Source organism: Varroa destructor, unplaced genomic scaffold (assembly GCF_002443255.2).
Source record: "Varroa destructor unplaced genomic scaffold, Vdes_3.0 BEIS01000005.1, whole genome shotgun sequence".
NCBI lineage: Eukaryota > Metazoa > Arthropoda > Arachnida > Mesostigmata > Varroidae > Varroa > Varroa destructor.
The window spans coordinates 37212194-37240001 of NW_019211458.1; the positions used below are offsets into that span (position 1 = coordinate 37212194).

Here is a 27808-nt window from a genome sequence, read left to right on the forward strand (position 1 = left end):
AATGATCAAAGCCGCTTGAATTAGCACCTACAATGATTCTGCAGTGAAAGCTTTGAACTTGAATTTCCGATCCCTATTTGTATTTCCAGTGAGCGTATGGTGCCCTCTGAGTGTCAAAAACGGCGGATGAATACAACGGCTCGCAAAAACTCTATCCCAACGTAGCTGTAACACTCTGCACACGCGTAACTGCGGCTTGTTCATACAATCAAAAAAAACTTCTGAAGCAGACGGTTCTTACGAGCTGATCTTCTTCTTTGCAAGTTTTGTCGTTGACAAAGCCGCCGAAATGCGTCTATGCGGCCATAGTAGTATATTAAAGTAATGCGTTGATAGCACCCCACAGTTTAGCTGTGACATTACAAACAAGTTGAAACGATTGCATTTAAAACCAGCTCTCTCTTTTTCTTGCCGTATCATTATTCCAATGCTATAATATCATGTGAACGTGTGTACGGCAGTCTATGAATTTTAGTTGGACACCAGATGGCGAAATTAAGAAAGCATGTCCCGAATTATAACTTGGCCGTATTTTGAGTGAGCAGGCTGGCAAGCTAAATGGACCTTAATAACATTTGGGAAAATTAGCATATATATGCATTTGTTTTCTGAACAAACATTTACTCTATGCGCTAGCGTGTCACCAGATTAAAGTACTGTCCCTTGGAGCTATAGTAATCTTTCGTCATTGTTTCTCATCCATTTACAAAAACAATCGTCTTTAGTTTACCCAGTCATATTTAATGAAGGGCATTGTTAGTCAACCAACCGAATGTCACGAGAAAGTGTGAGACGAACAAAGCGTTTCAAACATTTTATTATTTTTTTTTTTATTAAACAAATAAATATTTTTTTTCTTGTATCAGCATAAACTCTAGCACAAGGCGACACGCTACATTTTTTTTTAAGAATACAACGTCTTAGTATTCGTAAAAATAGTATACATTTTTCTAATGCCATGATTTTGAGTCTATTGAATCAAAGACGGCACAATACATCTCTGTACCGCAAAGCTCAGAAATAATCGTCTTCACGGTCGACTAATCGTCGATAACGTCGTGCTTTTAGATCGTTTAACCCTCAGGCTTACTCGTGCATATTGTAGTGAGCTGGAAGTTCTATCCTGGCCTCACTTCCCTACTTCTATTCCTACATAGCGAATAGACTTCTGTCAATTGTCTGCAATCAGCAGACTCGACAAAATTTATTTTCTGCGTAAAAAAAAATCTCATTGTCTCAATCTCATAAAATACACATATATTCACACAAACATACGTATAGTTTATATGGTGCGCTTCTATCGTTTACATTTTTCGAGCCCTAAAGGTGTATATATTGAATCGACGCAATCCTGTTTCTAAACGACCATTTTTCACAGTTACTTTTTCATCTTCAACCGAACAGCGAATGATCTATCCAATAAAACATCTATCTAATGAAATCGAAACTGCTATTTGCTATTTTTTTGGCTAGACAATCTCCCATTTGCTGGCATTACTAACCCTACGATGGCTACCGTTATTATAAAAGGTTTTAAACCTCTTCCCCCATTGCTATCGGTTTGCAAGATAACCAAAATGATAATCATCGTTCGTTAACACGAAACTACCGTAGCGGCTCCAAAAACTAGAAGTATCAAAACAACCCCTTCCCCTCCGCCCTACTCCTGTTCCAGTTGCATTGTCCTTGCTGGTGATTTTTATTGAGTACCTGATACTCTACTATACATAACGCAATTTATTACGGGAATTGAGTTGTTCAGCTGTTTTTCTGTCTATAAGAACAGAACAGATCTGTCACGTTTAAGCTATCTTGGTCAATTTTTTAGAACTACGTTATCGTCGTCACTTCTATAACTGGATTAACTGTGTATATTTGCCCTTCGTAATTCTATCTTTTAATATTATATAAAGGGATATGATGATTTTCAGGCATATGTTTCTACACAAAAAACACGTATTTATTGTATACTATATATATATATATATATATATATATATGACGAGCCGCTGATCTTTAATAATAATTTTTGTAAATTCGAAGAAAGTCAAACTGATTTTGTTGCTAATGCAATTATACTATGATAACGAATCAGAGTATGATGCTGTTTAGCATCCCGGACGTGTAATTAACCCAAATTATTGTAAAAAAAAAAAAGAACGGAACAATAATATTAACGGTAGCACACATATTACACCAATTTGTTATCAAAGAATTTTCAATTAGGAGAAAACGTTGGGTAATATTGTCCCAGTTATGCACAAATCGGTCCAGGGTACGATCGAAAGTGGGACAGAAAGAGAAACATCCTTTTCTTTTCTGAATCAAGATATCAGGATGATCGTTTCATTTTTTTCTTTAAATCGATGATAAAAACTAAATCGGAGTGAATTATCCTCTTTCTATAATCGGAGCAAACAAAAAGCCCCGCTCACGGTTGCTTGATACTGTTGACCGCATAAAAAGACGCGTCTATTTATCACAAAAAGATATAACGAAAATAACATCGTCTTGCTTTTATCACCTGCGTTCGCCTTGCCCTTTGGCGTTTATGGACGCATAAGCGTGGGCGATTGTCCTTGTCACTAATTGCTACTGCTGTGCTTATCGCCGGCGCAGCGCGCATCTGATGCTACATCCACTGCGCCCACAATCTTGCCACCGCCATACGTTACTAAGAGCAGGTGATTTATCAGTATTTCACTGCAACTTTGCAGCATTGCCCCTAACCGGCAACTGTCTACTGATCAGCTCCCATGACACACAACATAATCAATGGGCTCGGATTGCTGTATATTTCAGATTAAAGTTATACATCGCAAAATATGAGGAAAGGGCGAATTTCAACTCTTTCTCTGTTGTTTGTTCTTCACTTTCTGACCTTCGTTACAAAGCAGTCGATTCAACTCAATGCTGATTGTCTCATTGTACGGGTGCCGGACAAAGGATAATGAGCAAGGTTACTGCCCTGGATGGATATAGATATTGTCGGAAAAGCACATAAATAGGGCACATGATAAATGGGCGCTAGAGGCGGCAGTGTCGACTACCCGAGCACGAAAGCCTGATGTGAAATATGGTAGTTAACAAGAAGATAAGCCAGCCAGGCCACTTCGGAAAAGTTTAGGCGTCTGGGAGTGGATGATATGCTCTAAATGTTGTATTGGATAAAAGAGCGGGTAAAAAGCGTCAAGGGTACACATACATGGAAGATTAGTTTTTACCTTCGTCTATTGATACCAAGGAAGATAAAAAAATGTACTTTACGTTTAACTGACCGGGCTACACGCTTGACAAGAGACGTGGTCGTTCATCGCCGATGCGTTAAGTATCACGCGTATCGTACTGAGTAGTCCTTTTATACGGGTGGGTTATATCAATTTACATCATATAAACCGTACAGGATTCGCAGCTAGGTTAAGTCGCAGACACAACTCAGAACCGGCTGTTTAACTGAAGTCAGACTTACTTCTACCGCGCTTAAATTCTGCTAAAGCCGAACCGCATATAGCGAGGTAATAATGTTGGTAACTACGGAATCACCTATTACGTTACCTAGTTATATAACATAACATCTATACTGTTGCATCGTAATTCTATATGGGTACAAGTTGATTATAGTGTGAAGTTCTTATTTATAGTTTTTCGGTATCATACGACGATCGATAATTCGGACACGAATCCGAAGTACCTAATTACTATGATTTCTGTGCGTCACATACTGGGAACTGTTAATGAAGTAGCTTATATTGTCATACCGCTTAAAACGATTGTAGCCTTTACGTCACTCATCTTGAACGCATTACTGCGAGTGCGGTTTGCCTGTCGGATAGCTACGTACATAATAGGGCTAAGCTTAACCACTCATGTTGAATTGTACATATTATAGCTTATCGGGTACGAGTAGCGCGATTAAACTATCATTGTACAATGCGAGTTCAGCCAATCTTTCGATTAAAACTACTCCTTTATTGTGTTTGATATTGTCTACAATCGTAACGTTTTAATACGTGTTTCAGTACGTTGCTTTGTTATCGCGGTTTGAATAGCGAAAAGCTGCTTAAAGTTCGCACGAATTTCTCCATCGGATACCGATTAGCCCTGGCCACCCACGACGTCTTACTATTCAGTTGTTCATCTAAGCTGTCGGGCACTTATAACCCGGGCAACCGGCAAAGTCATTACAGGGGTCACTGGGGTAACAAGAATTAGACAAATACCAAATTAAATCAAATTGACCCCTATTATGAGGTGATAATACATTTCAGCAAGTCGAGCTAACTTTTCTCAGAAACAATGCGTTCTTTTTATTTGTGATAGTACGACCCAATTGACTATCGAACAGTTGGCTTAATTTTATAATAAAGCATAAGGTAATACCGCTACGGTGAGTCTCAGTGGCCCCACGGAAAAGCTTAGTAGCTAATCGTTGATCCGAGAACTGTTACGGCCGGTAGAGGCAAAATCTTCTGATTGAAAAAAGGAACTTCATGCTCGTCTTTAGCCGCGGTCAACACGACCAATTATTCCGAGCTTGAGGGTTTAGCGAAATTTACATAATTTTCCTTCGGTTGCCTTCACACACACGGTGAGTTACCAGAGGACGATTTAACGAGTTACGGGGTTCCTGTATACGAAGGACCATAACGTGAATTTTATTTAAAGGCATTGGAGAACCCGCTAGCTTTCAGTACATCATTATCATTGAACTGGGAATGAATAAACAAAAATTGAAGTCATGGGTGGGGTCGAGTTTTCATCGACCGTTTCTTGTTATAAATTTAACATCGTTGTACATTTATTACACATGACAATTCGGATAATAGCTTATTTTGTTGAATCTATGGTTGACAGGAACATGAAGCGAAAAGTTCAGGCAGAAACGAGCAAATGCAATTACTATAGCTTGCAATATTAACCGACGGAAATGAATGACTATGGTCCTACACTATGGATGGTCCGACTGAAGTTGAAAGCTGGGTTGCCATTAACTTGGTGTTGGTCTGACAGTTTATGTAAGTGCGTCCCAATGACATTATTGGTAACCAACAACGAAAGAGGGTTGAAGCGTCCCTAGTGAATCTATTTTGAACAACACAAGTACGATTCACCAGTCTAGCTACTGTTCGATGGAATAAGCAGCATGCCCCAGGTTTCTGAAGTTCCTACGCGTCAAGTCTTACGTCCGGTATTGCCGTTAGGTAATCCATCAGACGGCTGGCGTTCAGCACCAAACGAACTGTGTCTATGCGCCGGTTCGAACCCAGCTAACAATGTGTAACGTAGATTAACAGATGAATACATTAACCACTAAGCTATCAAAGGGATCTAGGTTCTGGTCTAGGTTCGAACCCGGGTGCAGACAGATTTCGTTCCGTGCTGGGAGCCAGCCGTCTGCTGGAACGCAAAGTAGAACTTGAAACATAGAGGTATTCGGGGTTTAAACCCGCAGAGGCATATGGCACAGTGTCACGTCAAATATGAGGTTCTGCATCGATAGGTGCCGCGACGGAACTAGACGAACACGCCCTGTCCTTAACAATGTGCCTTCGTCGTGCCTAGGCCCACAGTAGCTGTCACAATCACGAGACCAGGACAATTGTCTTCAATTCACTGTCACACACGCCAGCGAAGCTGCCCACGATTGTGGGTGATATTCGATGTCAATAGGCATTAATCATCGTTCGTAAGAGCTAAATGCGCTTTGTAAAATTTTAAAAGTACAAAAAAATCTACGTCTTGAAATGGCTGACTACATGAACTTAACTCTCAATTTTTTGCAACCGACTATTCATATGAAATGACTAGACTATTAGGTAAGCCAGGTCCGCGTGCTTTTTTTCTGTGATTCGGAAATCAAGTTGAGCCAACATAACTTAACAAACCGTTCTTTACGATTACGTTGGCCAGTCTTTTTGATATAGATGTAGCTACTTACCAAGATACGCTTCGATTAGGGCATTGCTCGATTTCAACTAACCAGACTTTTTTCGTACTAAGCATTACAAAACAAATAGATGCCGCCCAAACTGGACCTGTTTGGAAGGCTTCAGTGAGAGACATTTTGAGTCAGGAACTGTTTTAACAAGAAAAAAAAAAACAAAATAAAACATATATAGACTAAACGTGCAGTTTTTCCGAACACAATCATTTTTCTTTTACAGTAACGAGGAAAACAAGAAATAATGATGGTAATAAAATACGAAATTTGTCCTCGAATACGCGAAAGACTGATACATTTAGCCAAGTGATCACTGTCATAGCCGTCTTTGCGGGCGGTAGTGACTGATTACGACCACGTTTTTGCTTCGGAAAGCTATGATAAATAGAATGCGTTAAAATAACAAAACGCATTGCCTAACGGACAGTTAAATACAGAATTATTTGAAAGAATTAAATAAAGTTCGTATATACAGGCACAAATATCTAAACGGATAAAATAGTTACTTTCAGTTTTGTAATTAGAGCCTTTAGATATTTGGCTCTCCGAACACATAGTAACTTAATTGAATCCAGTCATTACGATAATCGATATAAATACCAAGTATTTTATTGGCTGCAGGAAATAATTGCGTATAATAGATCACCTCATGTATACCGAAAACATAACGCAATAGATACATGTGATGCGGGGCTGAATTTGTTTGCTTATTTTCAAAGATCCATTTACATAAGATCATAGAATGTCTACAATCTGCTGCAATAGACAGAGTAAGAACGTTTCGAGAATTCGACAATACTTCCTGATAAGGCCAGGAAGTCATTGCCAGCATAGAGGCTACCAAGATCACAGTTAAGCCTAGGCCACACCGATATGACCGAAGTAATTATTAATGGGGCTCCATACTACCGTTAGAGGCAAAGCATGTTTTTTTAAGGCCGCATTTTTTAATCAGTTTGCTTTGATGACAACATAAACGTTTCGTCTTTTAATGTATCTGTCAAATTGTAGGTGAGCTCTCTCATAGATGATCACTGCGGCTTCTATTCGTCTGAATAGATGGAAAAAGTATAAGTACACAGAATCTAAGTGTTCACTGAGCAATTGCTGCTAGTGGCAAACACAAATATAACTACGAGACTGAATTGGTCTAGTTCAAATTGAGTGAGCTCACTGATGCTAACAACGGTTGGGTCTGAAAGTTCGGCTTGAAGCCGAGACCGAAAACCGAGAGCGTCGTGCTTTTTTTCTTCCTTAGATATTGACGGATCGGCAGACACAAAGAAAACTAAAATTAGGAACGGGTGTCATTGTCTAACAGAAGAGTGGATAGACATCGTTAGCGATTTTAAATATTTTACGGAAAGAATTATCTGAGTCTAAAGAAAGTTCTCAAATGCCCATTGTCAAACTCCCCACAGTACGACGACATAAATATATTTATAGAACGCTAACTATTGATACTATGCAGATATCTAACTTCGCGGTGCCAGCTGATGCTATAGTCGGCACGGAGACGTCATATTTCAAATAGATTCACACATTAAACTTTTATTCATTGAAATTTCTTCAAGAAGATGATAGTACTTTCGCAATGAGCATCGAAACGTTAGACATCTATCGGTACTTGCGATACATTGCCTTTCTTTTGAACAACAACGTCTTTGATGAGCGTAACCAAATACGCTAAGTGTGGCGCAGGCTGGGTATGCGCATCAGTTGGAACCTTTTAGCGTGAAATGAACCTAAATAACAGAGTAATTCTTCTTCTTTTTGGATTCATACGTAAATGCACGTAAACAGAGTTTATGTGCAAGCATCTGTTAGATTCTAGCTGCTTGAGTAGAGCTATCGGGAAATCAGTAAGCCATGCGGTGCATCATACGCTAGAAGAATAGCCCATTAATATTAACTACATCCTTTATTGCAAGGGCCTATTCCCAAAAAATGAAGCGAAAGCCAAGACATTGTTGGTGGAGAGACGGTTACTCGTGTAAGACCCTTTAAAGGTTCCTGAAGATGCTTTATTGACAGTATAAATCTGCAAGGCTATAATACCTTTGATTACAATGTAAAAACATTTAAGAAAGTAAGTCTTCTCGAGCTGAATTACTAATGAAGCTAATTTGCGTCAAACTACATTGCACGAGGTTATATATGATGGCTCTAATCATCGCTATTACACTCTTGTGATGATTTTAGGTGTCGTATTGTTGACGAGACGCAAAACCTTGACGAAGACATCGAAGGATTAGGTTGTTTAGTGCGGTATTCAAAATCGAAATAATCTAAATTTACAAATTATCACGTTTGCTTTCATGAAACTTGCTTGGTTACATCGATCAATCAATCTTTTTCTATTTGGGTCCATCAATCTTACATGAACCGTGAGCACGGGCGCAAATTAAGTACTCCCGTGTAGCAAATGCGCCCAAACTACAAATTATAAGACCATCTGCTTTACGAAAGATATTTGCGGTAGACGTTATTAAAAAACGAATAAAGTCAAAATCGTAGTTGTGGATAGGTCTCGCCAGTTGAGAGAGAGGCTCGATCCTTTGTTTCATTTTTAGCCTCGGCAGCTGAAACGTATATATTTCTTTTCCTTACTTCTCAGCTAAACTAATGAACCACAAAGAGTTGCCGGAATCTATTTTCACGGGGAGACTTTCGGCGATAAATTCGAAGTTGAACCAGGTATATATAGTCACGATGTAAACGTGGCCAATTACCAAATAATCATGGTCCAATTAAAGAGAAAACATTAATGTTCGCTCATTTTCGAAGGCTACTGACATTAGTGACGCATCCAGCAGTCGAATATTCCCTGGGCTGAATGGAAGTAATCTTTATAATCTTTTAATTGCCAAGACGCCATTGGTAAATAAATATACCTAGCTTTTACTTGAATATCTCGTTAGTCATTTTTCGTAATATCGGCTTGAATTAACAGCCAAAATAACTGCCGTTAGATCAGAACAAACGTTATCGTTGAATGGAAATAATTACCGTTTTTTACGTTAGGTTAGTGTATCAAGCATCTGTAAGAGCCGAGTGGTTGTTCTACTTACAATGAATTGTTCCGGCGAATCTCGATAGACTCCTTGGACGTGGCTGGAAGTACAAAGTAAAGGAGATCGTAAGTATTATCATCACGAGTAATAAACAATTGTCTAATGCTGCTTTAAATACAAGCAACCACATATCTATTAACATACACATATCTAGCTACTAAATTTTTCCTACACATAAGTTAATTAATCCCCTGAAGCGTTTCAAGTTATCCGAAAAAGGCAACTGCTATTTCTATTCATTATCGTCCACGGAACTATTAGCAGACGAACTTCCCATTGTTTTGCGGTTGCTACAGTAGCGCTACAGTAGCGCTTAACGTAACCCTGCGCTTTGTAGGATGGAGGCAATATCGTACCGATATGGGTCCCACAGCGACAGGCATCTATCCATACACTGCAAAAGGTGGCGTAAGTAACAGATTACTGTGTGTGTTAAGAGTTCAATTTGCAGAACCGGCTGTTAATATTAAGGGTACCCGTGCAATACCGTTGTACGTGCAATTTTATGTAGCATTCCTTAGGTATATGCCATAAAGTAAGTCGCTAGGACTACTGCCTGTTTAATATGTGCTCTATTGAGATAATCTGAGAAACACTCGATTTCGTTTGCAATGGCCTCTATTAACCCTTGAAACATTGTTTCACTACTGATAACGTCAAGCATATTGGCTCAGTCAGTGTCATGTCACTTAATGCTCAAGACTTGTATTGACCATTCAGAACCTTATTTATGCCAGTCCGAAAGAAACGTATCTAGCATTTATGCACAAATCTCTCTAGATAGACAGATATGTCCGATTATATGAAACATTTTTTTCAAGTAATAACCCTGTGCATATCTGTCAATGAAAGGCCCGCGACAAAGTTAAGCGTGTGAATTTCCTACTTGACTTAGTCAAACGAGTGCGACAATCTTTACCCTATTCACAGAGCAGAGGTCACCTAGTGGTAATATGGCGGAATCGTGTTGAAACGAGACAAACATGCTCATTTGTTTAACTTTATCCATGTAACCGTATGCTTCCGACATGCTTAACGTTGGGGGTGTTTTGCAGACTTATCTTCAAACACAACATCCTTGTCATTACAGTTGGTGACTGCATTAGCGTGTGAACTCTACCGAAAACCAGCTATGCTTTCATGAGCCGGTGTAGGAGAAATTTTGTTACTTTCATCATTACAATAAAGTACAGCTCTCGCATGAACAAATATATATATAGTTGATTTACTAAGTTCGCTTATTTGCGTACACGATAATAAATTAGGGGTCTTGTTGTCAGTTGCTGTCTTGTGGAAGCGCTCATGCGATGAGACGCATCACAGACTATAAAGAAATGTTTACATTGGGACTGCTATGGTTTGATAATTCCAAAGAAAAGGCTTAAACAAGATTAGCTCGTCGTTTGTATGCTATTATTTTGATAACTGCTATTAGTGAGATAGCTAGTAGCTACGGCTAGCTCGAGAAGGAAAGATAAACGGCATAAAACACGTAAAATGACGATTATAATAAGAGAGCTAGAAAACAAAAAAAAAAGACAGTCCGTGATAGAAATTGACCACGAACCTTTTAAATTGCGAATTTAAAAAAAAAACACGGCGTTTTGGTTGACTTTTCATGTCCTTTTCATAAGCTATGGATAATAATGACTAGCCTTAAAAAAACATTATATTTGACGACAGGTGGCGGTGTTGATCGACCGGATTAAATGACGACTCAGTCATTACATAGGGGTATTTCGCCCACTAATAGCTGTGTACATCAGGGCGACGAACGCAATGGGGGTCGTGGCAGTAAGAATAGCAAAAGACGGAGGGGCTTCAAATAATTAACAACACCGTTAGAATTCGAGCAAAGGATCCGCATATGGTTGAATGGCCATCTGTTATGTATGATAGTATTCTTGGCTAAGTGTTATATATGTATGTGTATGAAGCTATTCTTCGTGAAAAGTATTATCTTCACGGATTATCATTTAGCTTGTATCTCACTAGTTAAGTTAGGGTACGGTAAATAAATTATTTGAGTTTTACGTGTTAAGCGTAGCGCCGTCGTCTGGCCGCTAATACAAAATAAAACGCGGTCAAGCCTGATCCAGGACAAATCTAGATTGATATAATATGACTCGTTTATATAAATATGCTCAGTTTAATTGCTAAATGCCTAAGTATAGTTGTCTGGAAAAATAGTCACCACAGACCTGTGCCCTTCTCTATTGCACTTTAGCGATATCTCCGATAGAAATATTCGGAAAGCTACGTATAGTCAACGGGATTAAGAATAGCACAGTAGGAAAATATTATAATTTGAAGTTAATACAAAGCTTCACAGGCTGACCGCGTACATACAGTCATTCCTAATGTCAAGCTTAATAGTGGAACATGTTGTCTATGATACTAAGAGATGATACCTGAGAGAGAAACACACATACTGAGTTAATAGAACATGCAATCGGATCTGGACTTCGAATCCGATCAGATTTGTAAATATTTTTATCAGATAAAGACCGTGTAGTGATAAGTGGCATGATTAGTAAACGAGGTCGTTTTGATTGTGGTCCTTCTATTTATTTTAGAATCAATAAACTACGTCAGGTGAGGATACGTTTTGATAACACGGAACCGTTGTCCAGTACACTAAGCTGTTCAAATCTGATCCTTGCCATTGTTACGTCGAATGTCTGTACTGATAAGACAACTGAAAGTTTATGATTTGGGTCGTAATGTAAGAGAGCAGCTGAAAGTGCGAGTCAATTTAGAAATTGGAGCTTTCTTCGTATGATATTTCCGTGGTGATTATTCATTCTGCCACTCTATACGAGAAAGTACCTGACGGAACTTGTACGTACGTTCAGTTCCGTTTGTTGTTACGTTGTCCAGTTGTTACGTTTAAATGAGCTAGACTATTGGGAACGAAAGTGATTGTACACACGATTCATCAAATAACTAATATGTAAAATTTTTGGCGTTAGTTCTACAAAAGCTAAAGCTGGTCCCGTTAAAAATGCTGACCACTGATCGCAAAGGGAAGCAATTTCGTCACAGAAAATATGGAAGCGACTATAGCATTGAAAAGGTAAGTAACTAATTATAATAAGAAAAGGTCAGTAATTTTGCTACCGCTTTGGCATTCCTTCTCTAATGTAAACACTATATTTATATTGCTTTCGGGATCGGAATCATTCGCAGGTATCTCTACTTCACTTGGAATTACGTTCGTATTTCGTAGTAATCGAAGTTTCAATTTCTACTAACGTTAATCTAAACAGGAAACCTGATTGAAATATATTTTATCATGTCATTGCTAACACGGTCTTACCAATAGTTTCATGCCGACGTTTGCGGCGCTGTAACGTAATGAATCCTATACATCGTTGGCAAAAACCATTCTGGTTAACTACAAGCTGTGAGATAGACATAAACGAACGCTGAACTATTACGGACGGATTAAAATAATAACTGTTACGTGAAATTGCTGCTCTTTTAGAGAAACTTTATACTGAGTTTAGCAACGTACCTTTAGCAGACGTTATAATATTACCTATAGTAAAAAGCAGTTAGCAAATGCCAACTGCGGCATAGTGTTCGGTTGTTTAGAGACAGAATACATCAAAGAAGCTATGATCAAGCATATACTATGATCGGATAAGTTTTTTTTTAACTTAGCCATCCCGATTTTCGCGTTACCATATGGGTTCGATGCTGTTGTATGTAAAGGCCTTCCTTACAAAAACGAGTGGTTTTTTTGCCAGAGAATTAAAGAAACGTGTGGAATTAGAGCACATTATAAAACTCAATTGTACCGTAAGCCCTACGTGGAAATGGTGAGGCTTCCGGGAGCGATGCTGTAATAAATTTCAAATTTCGCGCCTATTAGTACTCCGATAATAATTAAATTGCTTGAGATTGAAATCAGGTCGACAGACTTTCTGGGCCTTTAAGGTGAACCTATTAACAAGTAAAACGAATTCGTCAACCTTTAACCTAGTAATCTAGTAGTCCATCTAACGAATAAAAAAAACTAGTTATGAGGCAGTTATGATAATCGACTTCAGCTTTGTGTTCTGTAAAAAGTTAAACACACTGGTTAAATGCGTCTGATAAATAGCAGCTCTAAAAGGAATGGATAAAAATACACAATAGGCAAAACAAATTTCATCTTCGGGCTTTGGCACATAGGGACGAGTCACCCGGATAAAAACTATTGGACCTTAATGAGATACTGTACGTGATTTAGATAATTCTATGTATAAATATTGTGGCCTGTTGTGATGCCCAATAGCAGCAGGTACATATCGCGTTGCAGACTATAACGCACGTCGGTTCGGCTCTCGATGAGCTTTCTAGCTGAATATCACCAAAATGACGTTTCAGATTTTTCTATTTCGTATTTATCATTAACAACCTTTTTCTATAGTGAGTAGATTACCACTGATACCTTCTCTAGTCGTCTGAGGCAATGGATCTTCAACAAATAACCTGCGTCACTTGTATAAAAAGTTATTTCCACTGCTGGTTCTCCAATAGAAGCGGGAACTTCTGATGGTTTATTGGGACCCTTTGTGCAAGACATTCTTCTACAGATTTTCCCAGCAATTTTTCATCTAGTGCTTACTCGTATTAACCTTAAAATCGACTAAAAGCTAAACGCAGCGCTTAAGGTCGAAGTTTCCCGAATAATGTAGAAGGGTAGGATATCAGATGCTGTCAATGAAGATCTCTTGATGCTATGTGAACTGTGCCTTATGAAAAGTTCATGAGATCCGACTGATGTAATCGTTCGCGCCGTCAAGGCAAATGCTGCGGTATGTTTTTTACAATGGTAGTTATTTTCAAATTGGTCAAGTTGAATTAATTCTCTTGCGTTTTTTATGTTAATGGAGGAAAGGGGAGATTTTCGGAAACGCGTATAAACGAGGTGAACGGGTATTTAGCCACAAACGACGCGGCAATGATATTAGCTAATAGCTATCATAAGAATCATACGTTATTGGCTATCGGATTATAAAACAATCATTTGATTTTTATATATTGTTTCAACCATCGAATAACATTCGATAAGCCTAGATGGCTACATTTGTGTTAGCTTGCGGCGTTGAACAAATCGGCAAATGCGTAACGGAGTTCCTTTTGTTAAGTTCAGAATAATAGAGACGGAGAGAACGGTATGTTCGTGTTGTACTTTGTATTTCCTGAGTGTGATTTAAATATTAGCAATTCAGTGGCTAAGTCGATGTGTCCTACGAAAAAAAAAAGGACTGCTTAATGAAACTAAGTGGGAAGTACAAAAATACATAGATAAAATGATAAAACTATCGCAACCCCTCTTGAATATGGCCGTTTGAATTGCCACAGACTTTTTTTAGAAAAAAAAGATAAAAAAACATACAAATGTTAACATTCGCTTGCGGGAAACTTAGGAAACAAGTGGAAACAGTAAAAGAGCTCATATTAATTTGTGAGTTGTATAGTGTTACTTCCACGATAGTCGCAAATGATTCTTTATGCCCTTAATGATGTATATGGTAAAAAAAACTTGTAAAAAATGGATGTTGTCTTTTAAGACCAAATGCATGTACGCAAATCAACCGACTGTTTTGAACGTACTCTGATCAGAGTACGTATATATCACCCGGAGTTTCAGTCCTATTTTAAATGTAACAGGTAATGATTGTTGGTACTAAGAGCCGATTTCAGATCAAGAAAGGACGGCTTTATAGCATTTATGAAAACTGGATTGATGAGTGAGTATAATGGTATAATAAGCCGGCCAATGGATTCAAGTGGACTTCGTATACAACTTTCAATGGCCGAATTCTCGCAGTCGATCAACCTACTAATTGAATGATGCATCAGAAGAAACAAGGTTGCTTTCTTTGATTCGTCATCGATGCTGTCCTCTTTAGATACCTTTAGGTTGTGTATCGTAACAACATGCTAGTTTTGATTGGCTTTTATTTAGTCTTTCTTATAGAGAAACATCTGGTTTTTCCTATAGCCGTTGCTATAGTAAATATAAAAAGGTCTGTTTAATCTATTCGATCATCACAAATGCACACAAGTCGACCACCTCTAGAAAAATAGAATAACACCTAGTATTCGAGCCAAACGATCAAATATATAACCTCATAGAAGATTGAAGTTAGAAGTCGTCTTTAGGCTGATCGCAAACATTTCGAAGCTTGACAAAATTATCTTCAATGACATCCTTTGATGTGAATATGGCATTTATTCAAGCTTCAATGCCTTACTATTATTTCGTGTCCTACCTGATTCATCTACTTTCTCTTTATGCTTGTGAGACTAAATTTCAAACTGTACACCCTTCGACGCCATGTAAATCAGGACCCTTGTGAGCGGCTGGCCAAGTGAATTCGTGGTCACAAAGGCCAGTGGTGTATTGTTCCAAAGTCAAGGCTGCTTGATCCAAATACAACGGCGGCACCTTCCGTTTACCAGGTGAAATCTAACGATTATATACGAGTAACCTACATAAAATGGATGATGTCTCAATTTTTTGTCGACCATATAGCTATGACTAACTATGTAACTATAATGGTAGTTCAGAAGAAGAGTGGAAAGTGTACTATACATATACATGACGAAAGTTAGATGACTGAGTGGAGGCGATACAAACTACTTGATAGGGGCAATCTGTTGAAGAAAAAGGCGTTGTGCATTGTGAGACAGTTGCAGCTTGGCGAAAACGTGGAGGCAAAGCAAACGTCTGCGGGATCCGAAAGTTAATAATATCCGTTATCTGAATAAGAGCGAAGACATTTGATGTCGATGATGATACAGAAACAATGAAGACAAGAGCACGACAATCTTCGAAAGGACACATGAAAAGCTTTACGTACTATACACATTCAGTACAGGCACCTGCGAGTCAGCTAGGATCGAAAACTAAAGAAATGGTTTCACGTCAAGTAATCGCTAGACAAAAATCACCTCAAATTAGATATAATTCATTACCTGATTTCCTTGTGGTTTTTTTCCTATAGTTTTTTGGGTACTCAGCCCTGGGTAAACGTGCAAGTATGTTACGCAAAAGGTTCAAAGTCTAAATTATATAACCGATATAGCTATACTCAGTTTCGTAATTTCAGCCGCATGCCGAAGCAAACGTTTAACAACAGACAAAAGAGCAGTGTCTCCGCTCTTACTCAGATGACGGACATCATTAACTTCCGGATCCTGCAGACCTTTGCTCTGCCTCTACGTCTGCGCCAATCTGCAACTATCGCACAATGCACATCACTATACTACATATTTACACGATCTTATATGCTGTACAGTCGCCTCAAACCTACATTCAATGATCTTACCTCGATATGGATACAGATCCTCTATATCCGCGAGCCGCAACGTATTTTTAAGATTGGCAGACAAATACGTTACTTACTACTAAGTTATCACATCAGGAGCATAATAGCGTACAATCATTTAATGAAGGCAGACTCGCATTCTGTATAGGAGCCAAAAACAAACGTAACATTCATATAACAATTATAGTAGATACGATGCCGCAGCAGCAGCAGCAGCACATGATAATGTTTGAAAATTCCGAGTATATTGTTATGTATACGAACAACCCACTCAAAATCATTAGCGGCCGAATTTGTATCCTATTTGCATCTACACTCTGGATAGAATGCTGCAAACTATCAGCAATACCGATAACGCGATTTACAAATTTGTCACACTCAGACGTTATTCTTCATCTGAAGATTCTGCGATCAAAACAGCTGACAGACACAGCACAAAGATTAGGAGCGAACTAGGATTATAGCTATACTATTGTGGTATCTGTGTGCTAATCAGTAACTCTGCTTGGTCTATTCATTTCTGTTGTTGTTGTTGTTGTTGTTGTTCCGCTAGTTGTCGATCTGACACGATAACATTAACGACATAGGCGGCCATCAACGTTTGCCGATCAAAACGGGTCTACACACAAATGTCAATGACGATGTGTGTTTGCAAAATCCATTTACGTCTCTGGCTGCGTTGCAAATGCGTTGTTCCACCCGCGAACTGCTCACTTCATGGAAAATTTCAGTATTACTTGAGACTTCAACACAATATACCGATTGTTAAACGTAGTGATCCGCTTTTGCGGTTTGTTCGGCGAGGTTCATGAGCGGAGTGTCCTTTCAGAAGCGAACAATTTGACGGTAATGAGATAAAACGCTATTTATGTGTTCAACTCGAAGACAAGATAGCACTCAAATTTTTCATGTGCTTACATATTGTTCCCTTTTCCTGCTTAAAACGACATTGCCCGAGCAGAAACCTGAAGTACTTACTGTCTTGCTTTCCGCGATAGTATTGCCTGCCATATTTCAGAGTTATATTCAGCTTCTGTTACTACAGTCGCGACTACGTCGACAATCGCGGCATGCGTCTACTTTGCTGGATAGATATTGTAGTGCTGTGGCGTTATTTACGCTGCTACTTCGACAATGTTTAATAGCTGATTGGTTACCATTTTAATATATCGTGGCCTGGATTGGATATGTTGGTGTGCGTATCTGTGTACGCCTCTGTAATGCTCTTCTGCAACAAAAGGGCGTCCCTCCTGCTCGAGTCTTACCCTGGCCATGCTCTATGTTCTGTTATGTGTAAAATAAAGGAGTACTATAGCAAATTACTAGCAATCTAACTTTCTTTCATTGCCCTGACCAGAATTTAACAGAACTGGCACAGCACAGAAGTCTACCCGTGCCCCCGTTCCGAATTACGCTAACGGATGCCAAACGCTTCCAGTAAAGACTCCTACTTCAGTTCGACTTGGTGGCCCATTGACACACGGTCTCACCCGCTCATTGTGGTCTAACAAATCGCGGATTCCTTATAACAACCCTGTCTTCTCTTTTCATCAAGCCTCTAGCGTTGAGTACCAGACGAGAACTGAGGATTGGTCTGGCGTCCGTTTGCCGTCGAGAGGCAGACAGACAGCAGAGACAATATAAGCAGTTACGTGCCTCAGCTAAACAAAATTCTGTTCAGTCTCCATCGATAGCTACGTCGATTAGCACAACGGCCATTTCGCCTTTAGAGGAGCCCTGTTCCTCTGCTACATGCTTACGTCTGTATGTAGACAAGCCGATTGAAAAATTCATCTACTGAGCCTACACTTCAGATATAGAAATATCACTTCTAGGCCTTCTGTGTTACTTATTTACTACGACAACACCGACCAATATATACACCTACAGCTCTTACACATAATAGAAAACGTAGAGTAAATAAATCAAGTAAACTGTTGATTACATGAACTGAAAGCGGCTAATATGGTTCGGCCGAAGACATCTATCAATAGATCTATAAACGAAGGGGTTAAGAATTAACTATTATATATATAGAGTATAGCACACGGACTATTCGTGCCTATCAGCGTCTTCATTTCCTCATCATCGTCCCTCTACTGAGTTTGTATTTTTGTGTGATTTGCTATAGATTACATATCTATCTGTATCTGGAGATTTCAGTGTCTACTTTATGGCTATCTGGACGGATAGTTGTGTATGTGTGTGGTATTGAGATTGGGGCGTCCTGTGGGTATCGGCGGAGCTACGGATAGGCGTCAGTGTCGGCAGCAAGCTTAATAATCAAAACAGAACTAAGCATACCACACACACACACATGCAGAAACACAGATACACCCAACGTGGATCAGATCAGTAGTATCCATACGATTAGATAAAGGATCCATATAGCGCAGGTTGCGACAGCGGCAGCAGTCATGGCGGTGACGCCGTTCTGTGTAGCCAATTGTCACCGTGCGTATGTCGTCCATCTCAACATCGGTGGTGTATTTTCTAGCTTTAACAATTGCCTGTTGATCTCCCATGAGATCGCCGAATCGACTAGCTGACTAACTACTATCGACTATGGTGGTCGTGAAGGCGCACACTACTAAGTGAGGTCTCAACTTTGAACTCACTCTTACGATTCTCTGGTACGGCATGCATGCATACGTGTTGCATACACGTCATAGTACTCTGATGGAAATGACACCTATGGTGGCGATAATAATGGCGGAAGCGCTGGCGCTACTTGCTCATGTCGCAGTAGTACCGTTGCGAAAAAATGCGCTGTAATAGACCTCTAACAGAAACAAACGCGTGTCAGTCCTGTCTGTGAATCAGGTTGCAGACGTGCGCACCTAACGAAAGAGCCGTACTAAATTTCAACCACAGGTCAATAAGAAGCAAAGGTAAAATTGAATCTAAGCTAGCAGCCGATAAACTAAAACGAGCCACGTCAAGTCAAAAAAGTCTGCATGCAAAAGATTTATGCGATTGCCGTGCGAGTCTGTTGTGCTTCGCATAGTCAAACTAATGACAGAAAACTGACACAACGAATTTTTCAGCCCTCTAATTCGGGTACTTCTTTTTTCTTCTGTTTTCCTTTATATCGACAAGGTTTGTTGGTGTCAAATACGTTTCTGAAAGCCCAGTAGTTTCTTTGATTTCCTGAAATGTAATGAAGCAGGGTCGATCCTAGCCATATCCGAGCTTATGTTTGTGCGTTTGAAAAAGCCATTTCGATTAAGAAGAATTCCTTGTAATAGAGTTTTTCTTATTCCTTAGAGAAATTGTTGAGCCTAAGAAAGTCCTGCTCCTTCAACTTTCAATACGTACGTCAGCGAACAACTGGAAAGCTAAGTGCTTTACCTTTTTTCATTGCCGTTGGTCTATGCATCTGCCTAATTTTTTATTTCGTCGCTGAAAGGTATTGGTACAGAGATGAATTGAGTCAAAATTCCCAGTTATAAGTCGCGCTGTACCTTGCAATCGGTTATTGCAGAAAAATGTTAAAAAAATGCTTTAGATACTGTCTTTAAGGAAACACCTCGAAACCTCGAATTCAATAATTGGAGTTATTATGTTATTACCATCCAAGAAGTATTCCCTATATATTCTTTATATAATTCCACGTAACCTACTGTGCTACGGTAAGATTGGTACGTAATGTTTTTCATATTTATGGTTATGTAAGAAAGCTAATAACGAAACGTATACTTTATTAATGTAAATAAGCTTTGTGATGACACTGATTGTTCCATTATCAATTTAGTAGGCACTGGCTTTGTTTGAATAAGTTACGATGGCATAGTCACAGGAGAGATGGGACTGCACTGGATTGCGAGACTCGCGAAGGTACTTCAAGGAACTATACATTTGCTTAGAGCCGTCACTTGCAAGCAACATTTTATAGTAGAGAAAAATTTATATGAACGTGGCTTAAATACTTACAACCTGGCTACCAATAAATTAGCTCAGCCAACAGTGAGCGGTAGAATATTGGCTATTAGGTACTAGAAAAAAACACGACACGTTCTTTCGTATACAATCTTGCTGTAGCAAAATTATGTAATCTCCTATTTAAGATATTAACTATAACAGCAAAAACAAGCAATTAAGAATAGTTTCACACTACTTCATGCAAAATGCGTAATAAACAGCCGACAAAAACACATAGAAAATATTCAAACAAACGCAGAAGAAAATTTGTTTTCGCCGACAAAATGATTCAATAGCCAAATGGCTCTAATAAACCGCGATATGAACAACGCCTACAAATCATAGTACGTGGTGAGTTTAAAATGCTAAACCTTTGATTTTTTTTCCCAACATGTCTAACAGTTCTAGCTTATTTATAAGCAATGATTCTGTATTGTTGGCAATGAGCCAAAGAACAATCCATATTCTAAATAAGTTCTAAGTTGTTCTCATTGGATTAGAACTATAACGAATAGTTTGCTCTACGTCTTATTGTTTCCCGTAATTATGAGTAGTATCTTAATTAGCCAAACGTGGCCATGAAACTAATTCACATCTTAACCCCTTTCTGGTGCACAGGATTTGGAGTAGAGTCTACATTCAGTGATGACACTGTACCAATGCTGCTTCTTCATTCTGTTTAGTGCATACTGGAACTATCAGCCCTAGAATACGAAAGACATAGAATCTCAGGGTGTGAAGTAGATCTTACATGAAGACAATATGTAAAAATGTGCATATATAATTGCATAACGGTGACGTCACCTATGCATCACTAACGGGAAAGATGGGTAATCGTTGAAAACAGAATAGGCAATTGGAAATCAACTTAGTCTTCATCAACTCGACAGAACATTCGTTTCGTACATTTCAATGTATTCATTAGATTGTAGATTGCATTATGCGGGAAGGTACTGCTTTGTACACTTGCATTTGGGCGATGTTCAAAAAAAGCTTGATTTTAGAAGAGACAAGCCGACATTCGACATCTCTAAATGTTCGTATTCGATAAGTTTTAGGTACATATTAATTGAGTATACATATAAACAACCGGAGCTTATTTCTTCCTCGTATATAAATGTATATTTAGGTAAGATGGCATAGAAACTTTTAAGATAAGTTTCTTGTTGGAGGTCAGCTATTCAAAAAAAAAAAAAAAAAAGACGCCGCAAACTGTCGTGGGCTTTCTGAAATAAATCATTATGTAAACTAAATAAATAAGTATAGAAAGTAAATATAGAAAGTGAATATAGTTTAGTGAATGCCTAGAAAATACTGCAGAGAATTGTACGTTATCTTACAGCGATTACCCCATAATGTACTTAACTTTAGTTAGTCACTCGTTTCACGTTTTTTGTACATATTTTTTCAAATTCTTATTCTTACTTAACATGTAGAGAATCCACGCGTTTAAAAGTTCGTCAAAAGCTCATTCTTAAAAATGAACCGTGATACAGGAAAGTATTAGCCGTGTACATCAGCCCGCATCCCATGTAGCACTATTTCGCAGCTAAGGTTTACGTTCTCTTTCTACGAGGATAGTAATAGCACAAAAGGTAAAAAGCCTTTTAAATCCCTGTTTGTTTCTTTTTCTAAACACATCTATGCAGACCCGGAAAAAATACTGATCAGCATAGAAGAAGAAATGTAATTAGAAAACGAAGACGAGGATATAGGCCTAACCGCTAAAGTTATCTAGCACTTTATGTGCTTTGATTCATTGCTTATATATATATGAGAGAATAAATTATTTGTAAGAACCTATCTACCTATAAAATAAGCAACCAAAGTTCCACGAGTATATATTGGATCAATATCTGAGTAACAATTTTTATTGTTTACATACAACAAGTAAATATTCACATCTATTTACTTTTTAAATTTCACCAAATTGGAGAAACTTTACAGATGGCTTTAGCAGATACAGTCAGATCCTGATGGCATCAATAATTTAATCATGAATCTTATTTGAGTTTCAAAGTTGAATCTTTTTTGGCATAAGAATAATGAATCAATTATGATTCTTAATGAAGATGACCTTCATTGGCCGGAAAATAATATTGGGACATTGTTAAAAAATGATATAACCAAGGACAAGTAAGATGAAGACAGTGTATTATCGATGACAATAGTCCAGCTTACGTCATTCGTTTGACTCAATCCCCGTATGGCCATTACGGTCACCTATACAGAATACTAAATACAAGTGACATACGATAAACCTTTCATACAATACTTGCTATCATAATGCTAATATAACGCTATTATACTATAAAAAAAAAAAAAAAAAAACGGAACTCATTATCAACTGCTACACATTTATTAACAAGGTGAGAAAATAAAAGCAAGGTTTTTGCTGATCGTAGTAGAGCTTCAGCATTCCACATTGAAGTTTTCTATCGAGCTCACCTGACGCATTTTCGGCAATTAAATGACTAATCGTTTGCTCTTGATATAACCCCCACTTATCTAGCGTCTGCATTATCTTGAAGCTATCTAATTCAAAATGAGCCAGGTAGATAGCATTTTTATAAATTACTGCTGAGCGGCATGGCACAAACATCGAACAAGTGTTAATCGAAGGAGCTCTGCTGCTGCTGCTGGGCGTGAATTAACGACTCTAGAGAGAGTGCAAACATTAGAGAATGTTTGTACATTACTGTAAATCTAACGATTACTTAAAAATAATGATTATTCAATTAAGGTTCAGCAACGTGAACAAATTCACGACTCTTATCGATATCTGCATTGCGTTGTCTTGTCCCGTACAGAGAATGCGAGATATCCGGGACAAATCGATTATCAAATGATTGGTTCAATCCTTAGTTTATTTTAAGAACAACGAAAACTCCTCGAGGATTCCTCGTTGTTCGAGGCTTGCCCTTTATATGATTATATTCTTTCAGCGTATAGATACCGATCATGTACGAACTGGAAAAAGGTTCTTCGCGGTTCTAGTAACACTAACGATTTGATGACTCCCTTTATTGTACAACGAGACGTATCGTTTAACTATAATTCTAAGCAAGTATTTTTACTTGTATGGATCTCAGCTCAAGTGAAACAAGGTAAATGTAGAATTGTCGTAACTCTAAATAAAAAGAAAAAATGACTGCTAGTATTTAGTTTGATGTGTACGCAGTCGCATTTTAATTGCCCATGAGATTTTATATGGCTATGACTTTCGTTGCATCAAAAAAACGAACAAGTTTGTTTTTTGTTGAGGATTCTACAAATTATTTATCGCTGAGAAACTATCTAATGTAAATCTTCCCTTCATGACAGCTCTCCTTTTGCTGTTTCCTCTCAGGAAAGCAGTAACATGTATCTACCCTTCATTAGGGATTTCATTGTTCTCCATACAGCGAAAGCCGTAATTCGGTACAACCCATAATCCCCTAATTTCGATAAAATCGAAGGGCTGCGCTAAGAATATGACGTTAGCTTTTGCTAGTCATACATGAAACCCATAAATTGGGCAATCGAATTAAAAGAGCTATCACTTGCATTATTTTAGAACTAGAGAAGTCAACATTTAAAAAGTGAAGTAAATAAAAATTATTTTTTTATAATTAATATTGAGAGAACAGGGATTCTTTTAAAGATTATATATTTTATATTATATTTAAAGATTATATGAGGTAACATTGATCTTCATACTTGCAAGTCTTGTTTGTTTAATTAGTCAAAAACGGACGTAATTATTTTCGATGTATGATCCATTAACGTTAGTCTGGTGAAGTTGCATTGCTTTAAGGTGGACTGACAGATAGCTAAAATTCTGTAACCTCATTCTCCAATAGTATCAGCCCATCAGGTCTCGGGAGCAAATTAGGTTCCTCCCAGAAGCACCTCTTCAGATTACATGACTCAAAAAAAAAAAAGGAACACTAACGTAATTAGTAACTTCTCCCTTTTCACGAATCTAGATCTTATAAGGACACACTAAATCACACTCTTTGCTGAATTTCCTCTGTTATGATGTAGGTTGGTTCTTTTATATAGGTTTTTTTGCTATTTAGTGTAAAATCGTTTAGAAAACTAATTGTTGATTTAATTGGAAAATTGTTATTTATAACAATTTACAACAAATAAAGAGCATAATGCGAAATTTAAGGGTCGAGTTGGGGCCAAACATCTACCAGACATTTCTTCACCTACGACCACTACAAAATTTTTTCGATTTAAGACTATTGAATATTCTCCTATAGGAGTTTTTGTGGCACATAGTACAAACTATCGCAACTTCTTATGATGTTTGGCTGAGTTGAGAGCGTATTGAGACCACAGTTCACTAACGTTGAATCAGCAAAATTTTATCGAAATCGACTTCTCACAATTTAACCAAACGTCAATGTCGTTCTACTCTAAATTACGTTACGCCGAAGAGGTTCGAAAATCTTGTCAGAACGAAGCGCATGACCAATATCTTATTCTAAACGGCAAAAAAAAAGCTTCAAGAAGTCGAAAACAGTGAATACGAACATTTCATTTCCGTATCATCGTACCGGGCCACCCCATACAAATAACTTCACGATTAGTATTCGAGGATTTCAGTAGGTGGTTGAGAATCTCTACAGCTCTTCCGGCGTTTATGGTCAAAAAATATTTCTACGAATGCTGTCATACGAACTGCAGAAGAAAAGATTTATTATAATTCATTTACATGTTCAATTCTTGGTTTGTTACATCGAGTTTTTGTGCCAACAACAAAGTACATACTTGAAATTAAACGGTGTTCCGATGAGGTCTTTTGTTAGTTTCAATCCCTGCGACGACTTCCGTCGCTCCCTTGAATTCAGCGTCTGTAAAATCAAAAAGCGAATCAATATATTACAGTTAAGTAACAAGTAAAATAGTAAATAAAAATCCTATGCAATAGCAGCAAATAATTTTTGTTTAAAACTTATTTGCTATGTGTACGTCCTACACAGCTTTCACAAGGATGAATCGAAAAATCGACCGTAATTCGTTCTGGCTGGTAGCTAGCTTGGTGTATGATTACCTCCTCTCCTAGTCCTATTTATCTTAAATCCTTTTTTTTTTTTGTTTCCGTTCGCAGAACGAACCCGTGGACATCGCAGACATCAAGAATATGTAATAATAGTCCGGTTGCTTGGTCCGCTTGAACTCAAATTGTAATGAATGATTTCCCACTATTGCTATTAGCTCACTATAAATTAATATCGTGTAGCACTTCAACATGAGTTGTCCTTAAAAAACAGTAGCTTAGACAGTTCTGGTTGTAATTAGCTTAAGTTGGTATATGAAAAAACAGATGCGTGTTAAAGAGTGTAGACCTTCGAGACTACAATATGTGTAAAAAAAACTTTTACATACTACTTTTAGCATTACTTATTACTATAGTACTTTAAGCATAAGAGATTCTCTGACTTTAATATTGCAAGTACAGGACATAATTACAGACTGATATTGCTGTCGTCTGCTCAAAAAACTTCATTGTACTCAACGTTTAGAAACGAGAACTGAAATAATGATCGTTACAGAAAATCTTTACTTATTTGACAGATATACTCAGCGAAGTAGGAATTCTGAACTATTGATCCTGTATATCGCAGTTAATTTCACATATGTACTTTCAATTGTTTTCCAATGACACGACAGAAAGTAGATATGGCATTTGTCTCCACAGAGCATTATCAACCAGCTATTTTAGAGGTGCTACGCAGGACTTATGTGACGAGTCTGCCATGGTGCTGAATTTTTTTTCTTTGTTACAGTAAGAATTAGAAAATAACATATATACAAGCGTTTACAAAATGTGGCTTGTCTGATTCGCGTTCCCTTCTCACACAGCTTATCATGTCACCCTATGACAACGCGAGATCATTCATGGTACTGGTTAAGGACTACCGGAACCTGGGCGCCTATTACCTTCACTACTACTATTATGACATGACATTCTGTAAGGCATATCCTGCCTGGGGAGCTTTGAAGCAGTCAAAAATATAGATTAACGGAAAATCTGGAAATATATATATCTGTAAAGGATCAAGACTAACGCACGTGTCACGTAATCAAATTTGTCCTAGGTTAAACCGGCACCAGAGATTTAGATTAGGTTTAGATTTTGACAGCTTATTTAAAACAGTAACATGGAACAGACTTTTATGAAAGCAATTAGAATATATTTGTACGGAATTTTCAATATATTCCATATATGTTATGTTTAGTATTTGGACTTCTAGCAGTAGTAATGTTATAAAACAGTGGGAGTCCATTTATAACTTTTCCTTTTTCCAGCTGCTAGCTGTTAGTCAACAGAATCATCTCCATCGATTGTGGGCAGTTGCTTTCTGTTAGTTCAAAACAATTTTTAAAACTTAGTTTTAAGAAGCCCAAATTGTAACCAAAAAAAGATCCAAGTATTGTAGGAACTCTTCGCGGCACTTTACCGCCCGCCGCAAAGCCGATTAAGGCAAACCTATTTGTACGAGAGACAGCAGGCAGAGATGAAATCAAGTGGCTACGTTTCCGAATTCCTTTTTTTGAAGTAACTTAGGCAAGATAATAACTTTACGCAACGTTGTGCTAGGAAGACCTTGCGGTACGCCTAAATTTACAAAATGGATTTGAAATGTTATCAAAATATTTCTAATAAATATCTAATCTAAGAAATAATAAAAGTCAAAATAACAAAGTATTCTGAAGAGGAGTTCTCGAGTGCTTGAAATTGTTGTGTTACAGCTTTTATATATTGATAAGGTGCGAAAAATGGCAGCTTTTAGCCGGGTGTCGAGCACTGTCTATAAACGCCATCAACGCTCTTAATTTCTTGACAGTGCAACATGAATGGCGGTTCGAAACTGCGGTGTCGTTTTGTGTCAAGATTAAACAAGGCTTCTATAAATATAATTACTTAATGGTTCAACACTGTCCAAATATTTCAATGACCCATCCCCAGATTAGATGAATTGTAGAACAATGCCAATCTCGACTACGCAGGAAAACATTTCCAATATTCCAAAAAATAATAAGGATAAAACTCTCTTGCAACATCTTTCCGAGATCTATCAGAAACGCCCTGCAGTGCTATGCTCTCGCCTGTGTAGTTTACCATCGGCTGATCCGCGCCAAGCAAATGGGCCGTTGAAAATATGAAAACCGCGAATACCTCTATTATGGTCGCAGCTATCCTGGGTCAAATAGCCTTCTTCATCTGCCGCAGAGCTCGTGACCAGCAAAAAGAACAAATCGATCTAACGTACGTCGCATCGCACGGCTGACAAATGTCACTCACTGGGAAGCAGGCAAAATGTTTACCTTCGTTGTGGTATGCCATAAGACCTAATCTCTTCATTCCAGCATAGAACTAGCAGAAAAGCAAAAGATTTTTTATCCTCTGTTTTGACTCTAAAAGAAGCTCGCTTGTAATGGGATCAGTGGTTTGATTACGAATTCGGTTCAACTTTTGGGCTGGTTGCTTGATCGGCCATCCTCAGTGCTGTAGTATACAAAATAGCTTTTGAAAAGAGACCCGTTTG

The 27808-nt window shown here is 38.1% G+C and overlaps 1 protein-coding gene and 1 long non-coding RNA gene across 19 annotated transcripts in view; one reads left to right on the forward strand and one right to left on the reverse strand.

The window, feature by feature from the left end:
- Nucleotides 1-27808, reverse strand: part of LOC111250947 (uncharacterized) — a 128211-nt gene that overhangs the window by 29348 nt on the left and 71055 nt on the right. For all 17 annotated transcript variants that reach the window (XM_022806969.2, XM_086991287.1, XM_086991292.1 and 14 more), the window contains 2 exons: nucleotides 25026-25108; nucleotides 9013-9055 (listed from right to left, as the gene is read on the reverse strand). In XM_022806969.2, the coding sequence (XP_022662704.1) occupies nucleotides 9013-9055; nucleotides 25026-25108 (126 nt within the window). The remainder of the gene's footprint in view (nucleotides 1-9012; nucleotides 9056-25025; nucleotides 25109-27808) is intronic.
- LOC147755640 (uncharacterized) lies at nucleotides 9318-26934 on the forward strand. 2 transcript variants are annotated; one of them, XR_015329256.1, is made up of 4 exons: nucleotides 9318-9418; nucleotides 11988-12091; nucleotides 25366-25441; nucleotides 26121-26934. It is a non-coding gene; the product is annotated as an uncharacterized LOC147755640 (long non-coding RNA). The 2 variants fall into 2 exon arrangements; XR_015329255.1 differs by lacking the exons at nucleotides 25366-25441; nucleotides 26121-26934 and adding an exon at nucleotides 17701-18429.